The 19,370-nt window shown below is 34.1% G+C and overlaps 1 protein-coding gene across 2 annotated transcripts; it reads left to right on the forward strand.

Annotated features, from left to right (window-relative positions):
- Positions 1-5,431: 5,431 nt before the first annotated feature.
- Positions 5,432-18,657, forward strand: LOC134848324 (chymotrypsin-C-like). 2 transcript variants are annotated; one of them, XM_063865723.1, is made up of 8 exons: positions 5,432-5,650; positions 5,837-6,240; positions 6,624-6,664; positions 9,164-9,250; positions 12,652-12,884; positions 15,484-15,628; positions 16,208-16,351; positions 18,494-18,657. In XM_063865723.1, the coding sequence occupies exons 1-8, from the start codon at positions 5,504-5,506 to the stop codon at positions 18,619-18,621; spliced, it is 1,329 nt and encodes a 442-aa protein (XP_063721793.1). In that variant the 5' UTR covers positions 5,432-5,503; the 3' UTR covers positions 18,622-18,657. The 2 variants fall into 2 exon arrangements, with proteins under 2 accessions (XP_063721793.1, XP_063721794.1); XM_063865724.1 differs by lacking the exon at positions 16,208-16,351.
- Positions 18,658-19,370: the final 713 nt, after the last annotated feature.

Below are 19,370 nucleotides of genomic sequence, written 5' to 3' on the forward strand. Positions count from 1 at the left end.
ATCCAAAAGAGGTCAGGGTCTTAGAAAATGGAGAGCTATTCTGTCAACTATGCTCTGTAAAAGTGAATTGTGAAAAAAGTACAACGTTGAACGTCATCGCAACACCGAGCAGCTTAAAAGAAAAGAACAGGAATTGCTATCCCATTCTGGTTCGGTTATTCAGACAACTTTATCTCTGGGCGTCGACCATTTTAAGCTGGGGATTCTAAATAATTTTAATTTTTTTCCTTTACATTTAAATTTGTACGTGATTGAATTTTTTCTGTATTCAGGAGACCGTAGTTGAAGTCATGATGGAAATGGATGGAAAATAAATAGTGGAAGCCAACTACAAAGATAGACGAAAACTGCAACCCTTGGAATATGCTATCTTGCAAAGTGCTCCACCCAGTGGGCGGCGCTGATGTCGAACGTGCGTTTTCGCGACTTAATTGCATGCTAGAAGACAACCGAAATTTTGCTTAGAGCAATGCTGAAAACTACTTTATGTGTTATGCGAACTTAAATTCTAGTTGAGCTCGATATTTCTACATGAATATGTTTTTTGGTCTTATTTTGAAGCTTTAAGGTCAATTTTGAACTCAATTTAGGCCATTTTAAGGTCAATTCGATAACGCTATAACTTAAGTTTTAAAGTCAATTTTGTGGTGATATAACATTTCAAAGCCCTTGAAGCCGAAATAACATCAGAATTACGTAACAATCGCATAACAAAAATGACAATCTGCCGTTACATTGCATAACAAGACTATTTTACGGCTTATTGGAATGTTATCTTCTTTTCGGCTTATTGGCCTTTCGCTTTGTTGGCCTACCGTCACTTGAAAAGTTCGCAATTTGCTATTTTTGAAGCCAATTATTTTAACTTTAAGACAACAGTTAACAAAATTGTTGTTTTCTTTGTTAAACTTCAATGTCAGTTACTTTCAAATTTTCGCCGTTTTACGTTCTGCATCAAGATTCAAAGATCCAATTTAGCATGCCCGTTTTAAAAATCTGAATTTTGTTTTAAAATGTCATAATTAAGGCACTTTATTAGGTTATCATTTTCAAAAAGTCAATCAATCCCCAGGAAAATCAAGATCATAAATATATTTGTTTCAAACAATTCAGATTTCTAGGCGCCAAATCGATGAGAGAATGAAAATTGTATTGGGAAATATTAGAATTATTGTTACTTGTTTAATTGGTGAAGTTATTGCCATGATTTCAGTTATGGAGTCTTTTGATTACGCGTATGGCAACATTGAACTGATTTGCGTAAACACTGAAACACAGCCTTTTAAGGTAATTTTTTGACAATTTCGGAAGTTTTATCAATTTCGGAAGTTTTATTTTCGAAACTAATCAATTAAAATGGATTAAAAACCCATTACGTTGTCTAAATGTGCCATGATAATCAATTAGATAGACAACGTTTTAGTCAACAAAAATCTGTTATAATCCATTTTATTTATGAATTTTCGGTGCGAGTAAATCAGGTACTCTTGTTTAATGTCCATAATTTTGCTTTGAAAATTCAGTAATTTCTGTCATTCTCGTCTTTTCATTCACGTTCTTCCGTTTTTTCACGTGGTTAGTTTCAAGCGCTTCACTCCACTAACGTTTTTGTACCTAAATAACACTATCCTAAATATTCATTAAAAAGAAAGTTGCAAATACGTGTTATAATTGTAACAATTTAGACTAAAATTCTATGTTAGGCCTGAGTTCTGCTTATGGGTAAGTGAGGAGGCTGCAAATTTGTTGGTACACAAAAAACCAACTTTCGTTTAGCTTTTTTTATTCGTTTAGCTTTAAGCTGCAAATAGGCCTAATAATTGGATTTTAGAATAAAACTCCAGAACCAGACGAAGTTCTGCATCTGGTTCAGTGAAAAGTACGGGACTGAAAAGTATAATTGAGATACTTTTTTCCTATACTCCTGGTTGAGATTTGCTTTTGTTGGAATTCCAGATACGGTGTTCTTACTGTCCAGAAAAAAAGCACAAAACTATTCGGCTGATATGTCTTTGATAACGGCATAAAATTTTCTAAATTGCTGCGCACAAAAAATCTTTTTCCTTCATGGTGTTTTTGAGCGGCGAGAATTTTAGCTGATAAAGTGTTTTCATGACTCAGTAACAATTTAAAATGCGAAATGATATACCTCAGTAATTTGCAGTTGAATTTGTTTCTTCTTGTAGTGAAAATCCTACGATTGGGGTATTACTGTTTGCTGATTCTGTTGAAATTTAGTTTTCAAGCAACTTGAGCAGGAATCCGCTGAACTTAGAAAAAATTTGTTAGTCAAAATACTAAAAAGTTCGCTGACCAAGCGATTGAACATAAATTTAAAATGCAGACACTTTACCTTGTAATTAGACTACCCGGAAAACAAATTCGAGGTTGTTAACAGATTCTGTGATCTAAATAGGTTGTTTTTGCTATATCCCATGATTTGATTTGCCAACCGACAAAGTGAGAACCAACATCGGAAACTCTTGTTGGTGAAAAAACTGCGAAACAATAGATATGTGCATTAAGCCGCTTCTTAATGTGAAATGAGGATCAATAGATTAACTTGTGCGTTTTTGCGCCGGATTTGTGCTCCCTCGACAGAAACTCGGAGATAGTCATCTGGCCAAACTTTGAATCAATTTAAAACCCACTCAACCATGATTTGGATTCCAAAAAACAACGATTCGAAAAACTCAATTTTAAGAAAAGAAGCCTGCATTTTGTTGTTTTTTCAGACTAATAAACACAAAGTTTACAAAATAACCTGAACTATCAATTCAGTTCTAATGCTCTTAAGGCTGTGCGATGCAGTTTTTTTCAAAATCGATGCGATGACGATGCAATGCGGAAAAATTCATCGCTATTCGATGAATTTTCGATGCAAAGCAAAATTTGAAACAGAGAAACAAAATTTTATTTTAAATTCTCACGCAAGAAAAGTAGCATACGAAAAATTACGGGAGATAATGTTTGTCGTGCTGATGTTACTATATTACTCGCATCAGACCATACTCTCTCGCTGGGAACAGCAGTTCCAGGAATACACAGTAAATTTTCTGCGAGTTTGGCAACTTTTGGGAATTTTTCACAGTTTTCTTCCAGTAGAGAAGCCGGTTTTCGTTCCTTTCAAGGTATTTTTCATGAAGATACTGTTCAAGCTCTCTGTGGAATAGTGTTCTCGTTTGTCTTGAGCTGCAACGGTGCGAATTAGTTTTCTGACAATTGCATTAGTTGTGGTAGTTGGGCGCAAGAAAGCTCCAATTTACACTTATTGCACACGCAAGTTTCTCCGGAAGTTGACTTGATAAAATAAATCCAGACTGCTGAGTTCATTCTGACAAAAATTGCTAAGTTAGAAGATTCTTAGAGACGTAATTAATATTAACGCGTTATAGCTGTAACGCATTTTTCAGAAAAACTAAGTTAGAAGGCTATTTCCAATCACTTAAGTGTTAGCTATTCACTTTAGAGTTAAACTTTGCAAATCTCGGAGAGGTCTCGGAATACAAGCGCTATTAGTACGGTTCTATAACTTGGCATACAAATCACTGATACTGCTCCGAACCATTTGACCGGAAAGAAATTTCGAATTCTAATTGATTTTCCATGAGAAACTACAATTTGTAAATGTATTTGTTAATCAGTTGTACTTTACTGATTTCAATTAAGACTTATTTAGTTATTTTTATTTTATTAATGACGTAATTATTGTATAAACACGTTATAGCTGTAGCGCATTTCTCAGAAAAACGCAGCTGCCAATCGTCGATCATCGAATAATTTTTGCATCGACTTTCGATTCGATGACGATGAATGCCCTTGCATCGATATTCGATGCAAAATCGATGCAGCGCACAGCCTTAAATGCTCTGTTACAACAATTTGCTAATATTACCTTAAATTTGGCAATTTTTAACATAATTCAATTGCCCCTTCTAAAAAACAAGAGACATTTTTTTGAATTTAATTGTTTTATTATGGTTCATGAAATACTTTACTTCAAACGTTGTGGTATTATGCACAAAAATCGGCTATCTTTGTTGTTCCAACCAATGAAAACGGGGAGCAACCTTGTCTTTGGAAGTGACACTTTTTTTTCTGCTATTACTGATATTCGGTCAATTTTATCAATTTCACCACGTAACTGCTATAAATGCTATTTCTGCTATTTATAAAGTCATTTTTGGTCTTTCTCAGAATTTAACTAACTAATACCTACATTTCTGAGAAATGAAATTTCAAATGTGATGCTTTTCAAATATTTCTGAGAAGCCAGTAAGCCACGTAATTGACCATTTACGATTGCGACGTGCCTCGTGCGAAGCTTACATCCCGCGAGAAGGCCTTTCATGTAAAAACCCGGTATCCAAAAGAGGTCAGGGTCTTAGAAAATGGAGAGCTATTCTGTCAACTATGCTCTGTAAAAGTGAATTGTGAAAAAAGTACAACGTTGAACGTCATCGCAACACCGAGCAGCTTAAAAGAAAAGAACAGGAATTGCTATCCCATTCTGGTTCGGTTATTCAGACAACTTTATCTCTGGGCGTCGACCATTTTAAGCTGGGGATTCTAAATAATTTTAATTTTTTTCCTTACATTTAAATTTGTACGTGATTGAACTTTTTCTGTATTCAGGAGACCGTAGTTGAAGTCATGATGGAAATGGATGGAAAATAAATAGTGCAAGCCAACTACAAAGATAGACGAAAACTGCAACCCTTGGAATATGCTATCTTGCAAAGTGCTCCACCCAGTGGGCGGCGCTGATGTCGAACGTGCGTTTTCGCGACTTAATTGCATGCTAGAAGACAACCGAAATTTTGCTGAGAGCAATGGTGAAAACTACTTTATGTGTTATGCGAACTTAAATTCTAGTTGAGCTCGATATTTCTACATGAATATGTTTTTTGGTCTTATTTTGAAGCTTTAAGGTCAATTTTAAACTCAATTTAGGCCATTTTAAGGTCAATTCGATAACGCTATAACTTAAGTTTTAAAGTCAATTTTGTGGTGATATAACATTTCAAAGCCCTTGAAGCCGAAATAACATCAGAATTACGTAACAATCGCATAACAAAAATGACAATCTGCCGTTACATTGCATAACAAGACTATTTTACGGCTTATTGGAATGTTATCTTCTTTTCGGCTTATTGGCCTTTCGCTTTGTTGGCCTACCGTCACTTGAAAAGTTCGCAATTTGCTACTTTTGAAGCCAATTATTTTAACTTTAAGACAACAGTTAACAAAATTGTTGTTTTCTTTGTTAAACTTCAATGTCAGTTACTTTCAAATTTTCGCCGTTTTACGTTCTGCATCAAGATTCAAAGATCCAATTTAGCATGCCCGTTTTAAAAATCTGAATTTTGTTTTAAAATGTCATAATTAAGGCACTTTATTAGGTTATCATTTTCAAAAAGTCAATCAATCCCCAGGAAAATCAAGATCATAAATATATTTGTTTCAAACAATTCAGATTTCTAGGCGCCAAATCGATGAGAGAATGAAAATTGTATTGGGAAATATTAGAATTATTGTTACTTGTTTAATTGGTGAAGTTATTGCCATGATTTCAGTTATGGAGTCTTTTGATTACGCGTATGGCAACATTGAACTGATTTGCGTAAATACTGAAACACAGCCTTTTAAGGTAATTTTTTGACAATTTCGGAAGTTTTATCATCAAAACTGGTTGCTCGTTTTTTGAATTTAGCTTAAGTTTTCAAAATACTCGCGCTGATTTTTAGCTATGCTTGAATTTTCAAGATATATGCTAAAAAATGAAAATAAAAAATGCCAGAAACTCGTTTTTCTTGTTTTTTATGTGCTTGTGCAGGACGGCTGTTGGTACCACCAGTTCGACAAAAGCGATTGTTCGTCTATATTTCTTGTCTGCTACAAGAGCCGAAAGATCAATTATAACCAATCTGTCAGTTCTCATGTAACCTCGAAGAAAAGAACGTTAGGCCGAAATTTCGAGACGCCGACAGGTTCTGAAGACGACAGTTACAATATTGAGTCAATAACAACACCTGTTCCAGAACTATTGATAAAAGATTCGAAAAGTGGAGAAACTTACAAAGATGATCAGTTATTAGTGAGTGGTGAGGGTAGGATAGACTACAATAAAAGTGGCAATGATAGTAAAACAGTTCTCGTGGACCGAGTTATAAATGGGTTCAATGTGAAGATTACAAACCATCCGTGGACGGTGTACATGGAAATGTGCAACGGAGATGAGTAAGCTACCATACCAATAAGGAAATCCTAACCATTTGCATATACTTTGCAAGCAACACTGATTGCTTCAAGCTGTTGGTCTGATTTGTTTTTTTTGTACCAATCTAACCTACTCCCCCTAAGCAATTAAGGGAAGAGGATATTAACTTGGATCTGAGAATTTTCAGCCAATCAGAACGTTTACTTTCTTTTTTCAACGTTTTTTCCCCATAATTATTATTCATTTTTTAAAAATTGGTATGTTTTTGTCATAGCTCGACCTCATTTACATGAAATTTTAAGATGCTGTTCCAAAAATAATTAAAAGTTTTCTTATTTTTGGTGATAGCTGAGTTCGGACTATTTTGGGCTACTTGCATCTTAAGTTATCCTTTTACTTGCAGGTGCTCTTTGTGCGGTGGTACTCTCATAGACCAATATTCAGGTAGGTGGAAGAACTGAATAATAAATCACAAAATTAGAATACAGAGCCTTTCACTGTATCGCAAACATTGAAATTATCAGTTAATGATGAGTGGTTAGGAGAGCGTGAGTATCAATTAAAATCCCAGCTCAACTTCATCGCAAACTGAAAGGAGGAGAGCTAATTGATCCTAATAATTACCGAAAAACTCAATAGATAACACTTCTTAATATTGGCTGGAGGGGAATTACTTATTTAATATCTCTCGGGCCGAAGTTGTGGTTTTATGCAGGGGCGGATTTAGGGGGGGGGGGGGGGGGCGGACGCCTCCACCCCTCAGGGATTCGACCCCCTGCCGAACCAAAGGGTCCCCCCTTTGGTACTTTTTAAGAAATCCATTTTTTGCCGACCGACCCTAAAATTTTTCTAGAGGCGCCTTTGGCGCCAATATATACTAACTTTGAGGGGGAGCGCGCGCCAAAAAAACGCGATTTTTTTGTCAAAATTTTTCAAAAAGTGCCTAAAAAAGGTTTTTTTGTCCTGTTTTTTCAAAAATTTGCCTGCGGCGCAGAAAATTTGGCCAAAACAGGGACCTTTTACTGCTTTAGAAGAGCTCGGAAATTCAATTTGGTCGACCTAAAAAAAAAAAAAGGTCGTCAAAATTTTCGAAATTTTTTGAAAATCCGCTCCCCTGGAAAAAATCCTAGATCCGCCCCTGGTTTTATGACTGGAAAACTATCCAGACTTTGATGACCGAGAACGGGGCGACCCAGGAAAAGTTATCCGCGAACAGAGCAACCCACCAAATTCCATGAAAATTTAACCGCAACCATGACGAATGATTAAAAATTAACATCTGGCTCATATTTTTTCTAAGCTGGCCCATTTTTAGCTATTCGCTATTCTCAAAAACTACTTAACCATTATTCAAAAAAATTATATTATTGGTCATTCAAACTATTTTTTACGAGTTGTTTTTTACTATTTTTACCTGCACCACTCTTTTTTTACCTTACAACATGTTCTACGTCCATTTTTTGCTAGAACAAATTGTAGCCTTTGGAAATGGCCAGTTTTTGACAATTTGACAGCTTTTGTGAAAGTTTTGACTTATCACGAAAACAGCTTTTCCACATCTAAAATAAGAAATTCAAAACAAAAAATCTGTAGGGTTTTTACTGCATACACGGTAATGCCTTAATTTAAAAAAAAGAGTTATTTAGAAAGTTAAGAATTTAGAAAATTTGGAAAAACCATTTTTTTGCGGTTTTGACCGTTTTTGTGAAATTTTAGGATTTTAAAAAATAACTCACAGATTGCGGAATTAAAGATGCAATCGAAAAACCGCTACATCCTTAGAATTGTAAAAAAAAAAATTTATGAACTTACAAATTCTACAAGTTTGAAAATTTGAGTGGTTTTTGGAAATGTTTTCGAAAATGTTCTCGAAAACTACTTTTCGAAAATGTTCTCGAAAACTACTTTGCCAAATCTGAGGTTTCAATTCTAGTCAAAAGAACAGACTATGGTAGTTGTTTTCGCTGCATAAGTGGCTGGTTTCTAATAAGTCTTATTCTGTTTAGAAAAACAATACACATTTAGGCAACTACAGTCATTGGAAATCATTTTTTAAAAACGTTTCGACATTTCTCAAAAAGTACCCGCCCAAAACTGGGATTAAAGCTTTAGTCAGTAAAACAGGTTTTTGAAATTTTATGTGCGTAAGTGTTTATTCTTTTGTCGAGAAATTATATGGACTTGAGAAAAGTTCAATATTTGACAGTTTGGTTTCGGTAGTTTTTTCTTTTCAAGAGTAATAAACGTAGTAAGTACTCTTATATAGGTCTTGCTGATTTGTTTTACTTTTTTTTAGGAAAAGACCTTAAAATTTGTTTACGCTCAATTTTTATTTTTTGCTGTTTGACATGTGATTTCTTTTCTCCCTTCAAACAAATATTTTTTGTCTGCGCGTTAGCTTACAACCGTTTTTCAAAAGTTAATAAAATTTTAGTCCTTTGTCTTTCTTGGTCGTTCGTGAGCTTTTCCCCCCACCTCACAAAAGCATCGATTCATGATGTAACGAGTGTTTTTACAAGGCTGAGTATGAAGACCAAATATGTTTGTCACGGCCGAAATAGTCCGACAATGGAAACAGAAAAATTTTCTAAAAAACTGTGGGGACGAAAGGACAAAAAGCCCTTGTTACTCCCGTTATCACTCATTACGCTAAACCTTCGTATTATTACAATATACTCAAAGAAAATCTCAATTAGGTATTTTCGGCTTTAACTGGGCAACTAGTTCCCTTCCAAGTGATCGTGATGCAGATGCGAAGGTATGAAACACCTAATCGTCAAGTTGGAGGTTCGATTGCGAAATAGAACAGAAAAAACCTCGAGGCTTGTATTTAAGCTTTTCAATTCTTTCATTTTGTTTTTGCCTTTCTAGATCCTCTTTTTGCTGTTTTCTAGTTTGTGTTTGCAAAGTGCAGCTTCGCCTCTGGGTAAATGCTTGTTTTAGTGCTGACTGCGAAACACTGTGTTAGGGGTGACGTGAATGGGAACTGTGACGGAAGCATCTTTGTAGGCAACAGAAGACCGAATCAAGGTCAGTTTATAGACAAAAAGCCGCACAGATTGGGTCTCGGCTTGGTTGCGTTATAATTGTTCTTGAAACAAAAATTTCCATTTGCTTTTGCATCCAACCTATCAACTAAAAATGATTTTTGATTGCCCGTTGCCTTAAAAGGGCTTAACTGTGGATTTCCAGAACTTTCCTGATGCGTGTTTCCGTAATCTTGGAATATTCTTTGGGGTTCTTGCAAATCATGAGATTTTTGATGTTCGCTGGGTGTTTTGAGGAAATTTTTGATATTTGATGAACGAGCACGGTTTGTTTTTGATAAACTTTATAAACCTGATCAAATGTATTCAAAAGCTTTTTGCTGTTTGTAAAAAGTTGGAATCAAATTATAGCACACTAGAATTTTTATTTTTTGACTAAAAATCATCCATAAAAATTTCAGAACCTTTTTTTGTATTAAAAATTGAACATGAATTACTCCAAATTTTTCATCTGCATCACAATCAAAAACTATATACACATATCAATTTGGTTGTGAAAATTTTTTTTATATAGTATTATACAAAAGATGAGAAACGATAACTTCTGGTTTAAAAAATTCCAAATAAAAAAACATAGTTTTCAATGAACTGTGTCCAATTCTAGCTCTTCAGTCAATTTTGTGAAACTCAAAAAAACCAAAAAATAGGGAAAATTTCTCAAACTGCTCAAATTTTAAAGTCTTAATCTTCTGATGAAAGAAAAAGACCGAAAAAAGAAATCAGATTTGTGAAACAGTTTTTTTCTGGTAGCATAACTAACAAATTTTTCCTTAACAAACAGAATGACACAAACTGAATGATAAAAAATGAAACAAAAATCTCGAAAGCGTGAAAAAGTAAAAAAAAAGAGCCAAATGTAAATTTTAAAATTCTAGTCACAATTAATTTCACAGTTACTGGATATGAAAATTATTTCTAGTTTTAACCATTTAAAAAATATATCAATTACAAAACCTCAATTACACAACTCATAGCTCATAACTGTCGATTGCCAACACTTTTGACAATTCGGAGTAAAAATTCTCAAAAAACATGCTAGCATCGAAAACACTAAAAAATGAAAAATGTCAGTCCATTTCAGCAACAATACTACAAATAAACGAAAGAATCAAATTTTCATCAAACTTCGTTCCTCTGCCGTCAAAATTGTTTCAAATACAAAGTTTAAGATAACACTACAATCAAAGAGAACCAATTACTCCTGCTTATAACGTTCAGTTATAGCGTATCCTTCGCTCGAGAACAAAAAAAGTAAAATTCATGGACTTAATTAAAGCCGAGTATCCTGGTTGCACTAAAATTGAAGCATCCAAGAGTTTCGAATTCACAGATTTTCAAAGTGATTTTTGATATATTTCTTCGTTGTTGGAATTTGGTGCTCATTTTTTTGTTTATTGGCTGTCACTAGCAACAAAATTTGAACCAAAAACTAACGCTTCCGGCTAAAAGACCAAAATAAAAAAGAAAACTATGGAACACATTTTTGGAATTTTTTCATTTCATTGTCTTTTTTAAAAGATTTTCTTCGCTTAGTTTCCAAGTTCAGTTCATTTTTAGAGCTTAGTTAAAGTATGGCTGAACTGAATTTTTCACTGTCAAATTGTTCCATAACTGGTACAACAAGGCTTGTACCGATCTTTTTTTGAACATTTGCCTGCTGCAGCAGATCTTAAAAGCAGAAAAATAAAACCTGGTAAAAAAACCAGGATAAGAATTTATTCACAGAGAAAAAAGCTTAATTTGTTCGATCTAAATAAAAGTCAGTCATTTAATGTGTTGATAATAAAACAGAAAAATCCGCTGAAAATTCACTAATGGGACTGATTGCTTAGAACTCCAAAAAAAACAGAAACTAAATGTTGATAAAATTGTAAAAATATTTCGAATCGATTATAAAAGTAGTGAAAAAAGTACTTTTGGTTTCCAAAAAAGAAAAAAGTAAGATAGACCTAAATTTTGACCCTCTATCAGCAGCATGAAACACCATTGTTTGCAAATGAATACTTCTAAGAAAAATTGAAACCTGCATTTTCTCAAAAAAATAACTCTTTTTCTCAAAAAAATAACTCTTCAATAACTTTTGAAAATTTACTGTTATAGCTTCAAATTTTTTTGAAGTTTTAAATAATTGAAATGATTTAGAGGGGAAAAATCTAAAAAACAACTTGATTACTGGAGTTGATTTTTGCGGTTGGTTTTTCACTTTGTTTTGATTCAATTCAAGCTCGTTTGTTGATGGAAGGCAAAAAATATAAAAACATACATGCGAACGCATCATTAGATTAGGTGTGAAAAGCACGTATAAATTTGAAATTTCAGGCAAAATCAAAAAAATTGTTTTAGATTCAATTTTTTGAATTTTTATTTGTTTCACCAAACACAATTTAATTTTGAAGAACCTCACATTGATATAAAAGTTTTCTCTGGCATTTGAAGAAAGCAGAAAAGTTGTGATTGGCCTGACTTTTTGTTTCATTTTCCCCACCTCCCTCATCACACTACAACATTGATAGTTTTATCAACTGTTGACACAGCATTTTGCGTTTTAAAAAAGTTGTCAGAAAAAGCACTGCCATGAATTATTGCAAGAAGAAAAAATTAAAAGAGGAACTGGAAAATGGTCCAGAGTTTCCGATGTCATCTGAAAAGTATTGACATCTTGAGCTCAAATTAAAAAACGTTTTTCATGTGTTAGATTTTATTGTAGAATTATAGGGTTTAAAAGCTGCCTACTTGGCCGAACTGGGATAATTAACGAGCGATATTTTTTGTGATTTAAATTCTTAATCCAGCTCATATATTCTCAGAAAAAGAAATTATTTTAGGCTTCCTTGTGATTTTTATACCATCTGATAGGTATTGCTGTCAGGAGCGCAAATTGAAAATGACATTTTATTTTGACTTTTTTCACCAAATTGTAATGGTTTGAACTTGGAACAAGTTTGACAATTGCAATTCAAATTGGGTTATTCATTCTATCAAAAATTTAAACGGAAAATTCAACCATTTGATATTGATTTGAGGCAAGCAATTTGCTCTGAATTATAAGAAAGCAAACTGAAAATATATCACCTTATACCTTACCTAGGTTGTGGGTTGATAAAATTAAGAACTAAAAGTTTTAAAATGTATTCAAAAATTTTTCGATTTTTCGATTTTGACATAAAATATTTTCAGCAAAAGCTGGTGATCGACAATTGAGGGCAGTCGGAACAATCAAGATTGTGCATTGACATCGAGCAGTCTTTCTTTTATGCAAATCACTATTGAAAATTATGTCAAGCAAAAAAGTTCAAGCGTTAAATTAACATAAATGAATAGGTTTGTGACAGGTTTTGTACGTTGAAACTCGATTAGGAAATATTCGATTCGTTTCCTTTTTAGGAAGTACATTCAATTTCGGCTGCGGCGATTCACAAGTGTTGAGAAACGGCGCCTTCGATCTGGCTATGATCAAAACATCTCAAGCAATGGTCGGTACTCCCCTAGCTGTACCTCGAGGACCAGAGGAGGGGACAAGAGGGGGGCAGAATGCTTACGTATTGGGGTGGGGGCGAGTTTGCGATGCTGATGGGAAATCGTGTTCGGGTCAGAATGACCAAGCTACCACAATACAGGTAAAGTACGCCCTTTCTCAAGATTTCATCATTTCCATCCAAAGCGTGCCGTTTGGTAGTAATTTACATCATCATTTAGTTTTGAGTTGGAGCGAACACTCCAAAAAAGCTCAAAAGGGCTAAATTTTTCCAGTATTTGCCTAACCTAGCTGAAATCTTAGATTCAACCCTGGATTCAAATTAAGATATTTCATAATGAACGTGGAGACAACGTTAACAAGTTGTTAACCAGAAAAACTCCGGTTGGGCGATGATGCCGGTTTTCAAATTGGTTATGATCAAGCCATTTTGAACATACGTGCCCGCACTCAGTAAAAAGAGAAAATAATCGGTTATATTATAATTATAATTGTACTGCTAGCAAAATTATAATTAATTATAAGCGCCAATTTTACATGTTTAAACGATTTATAATCCATTATAAGGAGAACATTTTTATTGATTATAATTTTTCCGAAAATCTCTTTTAATCTCTTATAATCTCTCATAATCTCTTATAATCTATTAAAATCTATTATATTAGATTAGATTCCCTTTTTCTTCTATCAAAATATGATTTTACAAGCAAAATGAATTATAATGGATTATAATTTAGCTATTCTGCATGAAAACCGAGTACAAATTAGGGCTCTTTTTCCTTTTCCCCCTACCTGCAAATTTTTTGGAGTATTTTTTTGTTCACATTGTCGGATTGTTATCAAATTTGGCATACGGACTATTTAGGCCCTGACAAACATATTTAGTCTTCATACTCAACCTTGTAAAACACCTCGTTACACCATGAAGTCTATAATTATGTGAGGTGGGGGGAAGGAAAAATAGCCAAAATTAGTAAGAAGTAAAAAATCAGTAAACCAGGGGCGGATATGAGATTTTCTCGACAGAAGGAGGCAGATTTATACAAAACTTCCAAAAATTTTATCTTCCGTTTCTTAAGGTCGACCAAATTGATTTTCCAAGCTCTCCCAGAGCACTTAAAAGACCCTGTTTTGACCAAATTTTGACCAAATTTTTGAAGAAACAGAAAAACGGCTTTTTTAGGCATTTTTTTGGAAAAAGTTTACCAAAAAATTGCGTTTTTTGGCGCGCGCTCCCCCTCAAAATTAGTTTTTTTGGCGCCAAAGGCCAAAGGGTCCGCCACCAAATATGAATATCTCAAAAGAGTGTAAAGTGGGAACCCTTTGGGTAAGCAGGGGGACGAATCCCTGAAAAAGACGTCCGCCAACCCACCCCACACCCCGCCCCCCTCCATAAATCCGTCCTTGCAGTGAAGAGTAAGAAAGTAAAACAGTTAACAGTAAGAAAAAAAACCAACTGAAAAGCACACTAAACAAAACAAAAATAAAACGAAATGTAGCGATGACGTTTTTTGAATAAAAAATTAAAATGGATTTTAATTCAATAAAACTTCGGAAATAATTTTTTTTTCAAAAAGTAATAGATTATAAGGCTCTTTTTCCTTTTCCCCCCACCTCACTCAAACATGAATTTTATGGTCTAACGAGCGGTCTTACAAGGTTAATTATGGAGATCAATTATGTTTGTCATGGCCTAATTAGTATACATGCCAATTTTCTTGGCAATCGTACAAAGTGAACAGTAACTTCAAATATAAAAAACTGCAGGAGGGGGGGGGTTTGAAGGAAGGAAAAAGAGCCAATTATAATCGATTACAATCAATTTTAATCGATTATAATGGGTTTCTTAGTTCGAAAAATAGTAACTTTATAATCACTTTTTAATCGATTATAATCTCTTTTTTTTGAAATTTATGGAGACTGACCATAAAAATCTATTATAATTTCTTTTTTTTTGGAAAATTATGGAGATTGACCATAAAAATTTATTATAATCTGTTTTTTCTATTTTTACTGAGTGCTCTTTTTTATTCGCCTAACCTGGCTGAAATCTTAGATTCAACCCTGGATTCAAATTAATGTATTTCATAATGAACATGGAGACAACGTTAACAAGTTGTTAACCCGAAAAACTCCGGATGGGCTATGATGCCAGTTTTCAAATCGGGGCTCTTTTTCCTTTTCCCCCCACCTGCAAATTTTATCATGCAACTTTGTTGACCACATTGTCCGATTGTAATGAAAATTTACATACGAACTAATAAGGCCACGACAAACATATTTGGTCTTCATACTCAACCTCGTAAAACCACTGGTTACACTAATATATTGAAGCTCGTGTGAGGTGGGGGGGGGGAAGGAAAAAGAGCCCAAATCGGTTATGATCAAGCCATTTCGAATATACGTGGTAATTTTCTTTAAATAAACTAATCCGATAAAGTTTTTGGCTTTTTTTCCTTCCCCCCCCACCTCACACGAGCTTCAATATATTAGTGTAACGAGTGGTTTTACGAGGTTGAGTATGAAGACCAAATATGTTTGTCGTGGCCTTATTATTCTGTATGTAAATTTTCATAACAATTGGACAATGTGGTCAACAAATTTACTTATAAAAATTTGCAGGTGGGGGGAAAAGGAAAAAGAGCCAAGTTTTTGTCTAGAATTTTTGTATTTTTTCACCATTTCTTATTTTCATTTACTTTTGAATTTTTAAAAATGAAACCTAATAAAATGTTTTACAGGGCGTGACAATAGAAATCCACGATGGATGTGCCTATCAGCCTGCTCCCCCGATGTTCTGTGGAGGGGGCTATGATTCACAAGGGTACCCCAGAGACGCCTGCATTGGTGACTCAGGGGGAACAGTCGAATGCAAGGACGTTCAAGGTATCATATTTTAATGAAGACTTATTTTTTTTAGCTCACTGCAAGCGTGACGTATCTTTTAATCTGTTTTGAACTTTTGACCCAAAAATTTTTATAAAGAGCACGTTTTGAATAATGGTGTCAACAGAGAATGCTAACTATTCATCAGACGATGGCCACGGTTTTTAATAATTGATTAAGTCTCGAATGTAGACTGATTTTATGAGCTCCATCCTAAGACAAGAAGCAGTTTTTAACTTTTTTTATTTTTAAATTTTGAACTTTTATTTTTTTTGAGGAATCTTGACCAAAAAAATCCATACTTTTAGCGTAGTTATGAAAACAATTTTCGGTGTTTAGGCATTAAAACCTGATCTAAATGGGCTCATCTAACTGGATGGGACCACTGAGAAAAAGAGCCCCATCCAGTTAGATGAGCCCATTTAGATCAGGTTTTAATGCCTAAAGTGGTCAACAAATTTACATGTAACATTTTGCAGGTGGGGGGTAAAAGGAAAAAGAGCACTGGATGGTTAAGGTATTGAAGTATCACGAGGCTATTTTTTTATCAATCCTTTCATAATGCGCAAATTTTTTCAGGTAAAGCCTTCCTTTGCGGCGTAGTGTCCCAGGGACCCCAACCGCCTAATTGTGGCAAGGCGCCCGGAGGGTATGTCGGAATTGCCAACATCCAGATATTGAACTGGATCAAGCAAAATGCCCAAGTTTCAAATACCCGACAGCGTTCGTATGCTCAAAATTACTCAAGTGATGAAATTATTTTTGTTAAGAAATTATCAAAAATTACTTAGCACACAAAAAGCAGACGTTGTAGCAAAAAAAGAAAATAGCAAAAAACTTGATTTTGAGTTTGATTTTAGACGTGGTGTTTAAATTTTGAAAACTATGAAAAAAACTTTTTTTCGTTTTGCACGCAAAATCAGGAACCTTAAGTAATCATCGAAATGAATTGAGATTGAATGAAACATCATTTTAAAACTGTTTCAGTTGTGATTCGAACGACATTAAAATAATCAGAAAAATTGTCCCAGTATTGAGAAAACAGTTTCAAAATTTTTGGTTTTTAGTCTAAAATCGAGCAAAAAAAGCCAGCGAGCAGGCTTGCAATAGCTTATTTATGCTTAATTCAAAAAGTAAAAACTTAGTTTCATTAAATTTTGATAGTTTTTGGAGTTTATTGCGCCAATTTAGGAATCAAAAACTTCAAATTTTCAACAACAACAAAAGTGAATTTTTTGAAAATTTTAAGTTTTCTTAATGATTTTAATTTTTTTAGTCTTTTTTCGATAAAAACTGATGTCTAGCTTACCTTATTTACTATGACTATCAAATTCTACTTTTCATCAGATACTTTTTTTTTGCACCACGCATAAAGAAATGACACTAGTTCGAAAATATTTTTTTTTGTATTTTCTAAGACTGGTCGGAACATTCGGCACAGCAACCGGCTATCCTTGTTACTCTGGCGATAAGCAAGGGTATTGCAATCGGGAACTAGACTTTTTCCCCGGAATTAAATTTGTTCACAGGACTCATCTCCTGGACTCATTAATCTCCTGGTCTCTGTTGGAAACTGCAACAGACAGATTTTGAGCATGTTAGCTTTTTGAATATCTGTCTTAATCGAAATTGGCGTTCTAGGTTCGTGGTATTTTACCATTACCAATTTGTTTTTTTTAAAACTTTTTTCTTTTTCATTTTTTTCTTTGTTTTATAAGCTTTGGCCTGTTTATATCGGTTAATTGGCCTCAAATTGCGTGGTTTGATGAGGGGAAAATTTTTTGCGTGGTTGTGTGTGTATTCAAGGGGATGAGGCTTCAACGAATTTTTAATTAGTTCTTAAGTCTTTTTTTTGAAATTTCTTTTTTAATTGTTTTTTTTTCTTTTTTCTTCTCTCGGTTTAAAAAGTTTTGGCTTATTTTATATCGTCCCATTTGCCTCATAATGCGTCATTTGATGAGCAAAACATTTCTTGTGTGTGTGTAGTGAGGTGCCATGGGTTTTAACAATTTTTTTATTAGTTTTTATAAGTCATTTTTGAAATGTTTTCGGCATAAAAAATTTCAGCTATTGTATTTTTGGCTTTTTAAAAGCTTGGTTAATTTTCTTCTGATGCTAATTTATCTTTATTTTCTTGGTGCTTTTTTTGAAAACTCTTTTTTTTTTATTTTGATAGATGTCGGCATTTTTGAAGTGTTTTCGATATATTTTTTTCGATCTGGCGGCGGTTTTGTATTGCATGGTATGTGGTGCGAAGCTCGGCTTCGCGTCCGTGTTAGACTTGCGATTTGCAATCGTTTTTGGTGTGAAGGTAGCTTCCATCCTTCAGAAGACCAATTAATAGAATCGATTCTTGCCAGGAGCTAAATTTTTTTTATAAATTGAAGTTTGTTTCTGGGAGAAAATTAATTATGTCGGCTTAGCTGGAGCTTGATACATTTTTCTACTTGACATCCATTTTTAGACCAACCAACCTTAAAATGTTTCTAAATGCACTTTCTGCGCCAATATATACTAATTTTTTAGGGGAGCGCGCGCCAAAGCGTTTTGGCTTTTTTGACCTTTTTTTCAAAAATTCGCCTGCAAGGCTACATTTTTGGTCAAAATTCAGCCTCTGTAGTGCTCTCGAAAAATCAATTTGGTCTACCTAAAAAGAAGTCGACAAAATTTTTGAAAATCCGATAATTGCAGCAACCGGCTCCTCTTCGTTTCAGTTGTTCTCAGTTGCTTATAAGAGTGGGCTAGCAAACAATTACGCACATGCACCAGATTCCTTGAATCCATATTTCTTTATTATCATTGCTACGAAGAAGTAATTTTTAGATGCAAAAACGTTTCAAAATTTAGACTGTGATTTTTTCATAGTGGCAGTTTGGGAGACAGAAGACCAATATGAAGACGATGGCTGCAATATTCAAGAAAAAAGTGATCACCTCGTGCTACTTGCAACGTCAATGTCAATGTTACCATCGCATTATATACACAATCGTTGACAAGCCAAAAAAAACAGTTATTGCATTATCTGTCGGATTTACTGATTATTTCTGAACGTGGGTTCAAGTTTACTAATATTAAACCATGATTCAGCATATATTTGCGACGTTTGAACAATTTTCCTGGATTATTGTAACGTTTTTGTCCAAGAATGATCATTTGTGCATCCTTAGTTTTAGATTTAGAAATCAAATGTTGGATCAGTGGTGAATTAGAGTGTTATTCTCATTAAATATGAAGAAAAGAATAAGACAGTAGTGGGCTGTTTCAGGAATATTTTGAAATTTTAAAAAATCGGCATCGGGAACGCGCACCAAGTGAAGTTGAAGCAGTTATCGCGTGGCCTGCTCATATTAATAAGATTGCCCATATCAAGGCAAATCCCTCCTTGTTCCGAATGCCCTTGATAAAGAATTGTTAATAAATTCAAACCAACCATTTGAAAAAAAAACTTTTTGAAGTCCCTATAAAAAATAAATTAAGTTCTTATCTTTATTAGCTGGAAGATAGGTTGCTTTTATGCAAAGAACCTCAGACACTAATTGCATTACATTTTTGCCTGAAGTATTGGAGAAATCAAGTCTATCTAAGATTTTTGGATTAATCGAAGTTTTTTTTCTTTTTGAGCTCGCTACTTCCAGTTGCGTCCAAGGCTGAAGTTTTCGATCTGTTCGCATTTAACATGCTTTAAAGTGTTTTCGATTAAAGTTACTCGACATAGCTCAACCTTTTTAGCCTCAACATTAAC

This window comes from Symsagittifera roscoffensis, chromosome 6 (assembly GCF_963678635.1).
Source record: "Symsagittifera roscoffensis chromosome 6, txSymRosc1.1, whole genome shotgun sequence".
Taxonomy (NCBI): Eukaryota; Metazoa; Xenacoelomorpha; order Acoela; family Convolutidae; genus Symsagittifera; species Symsagittifera roscoffensis.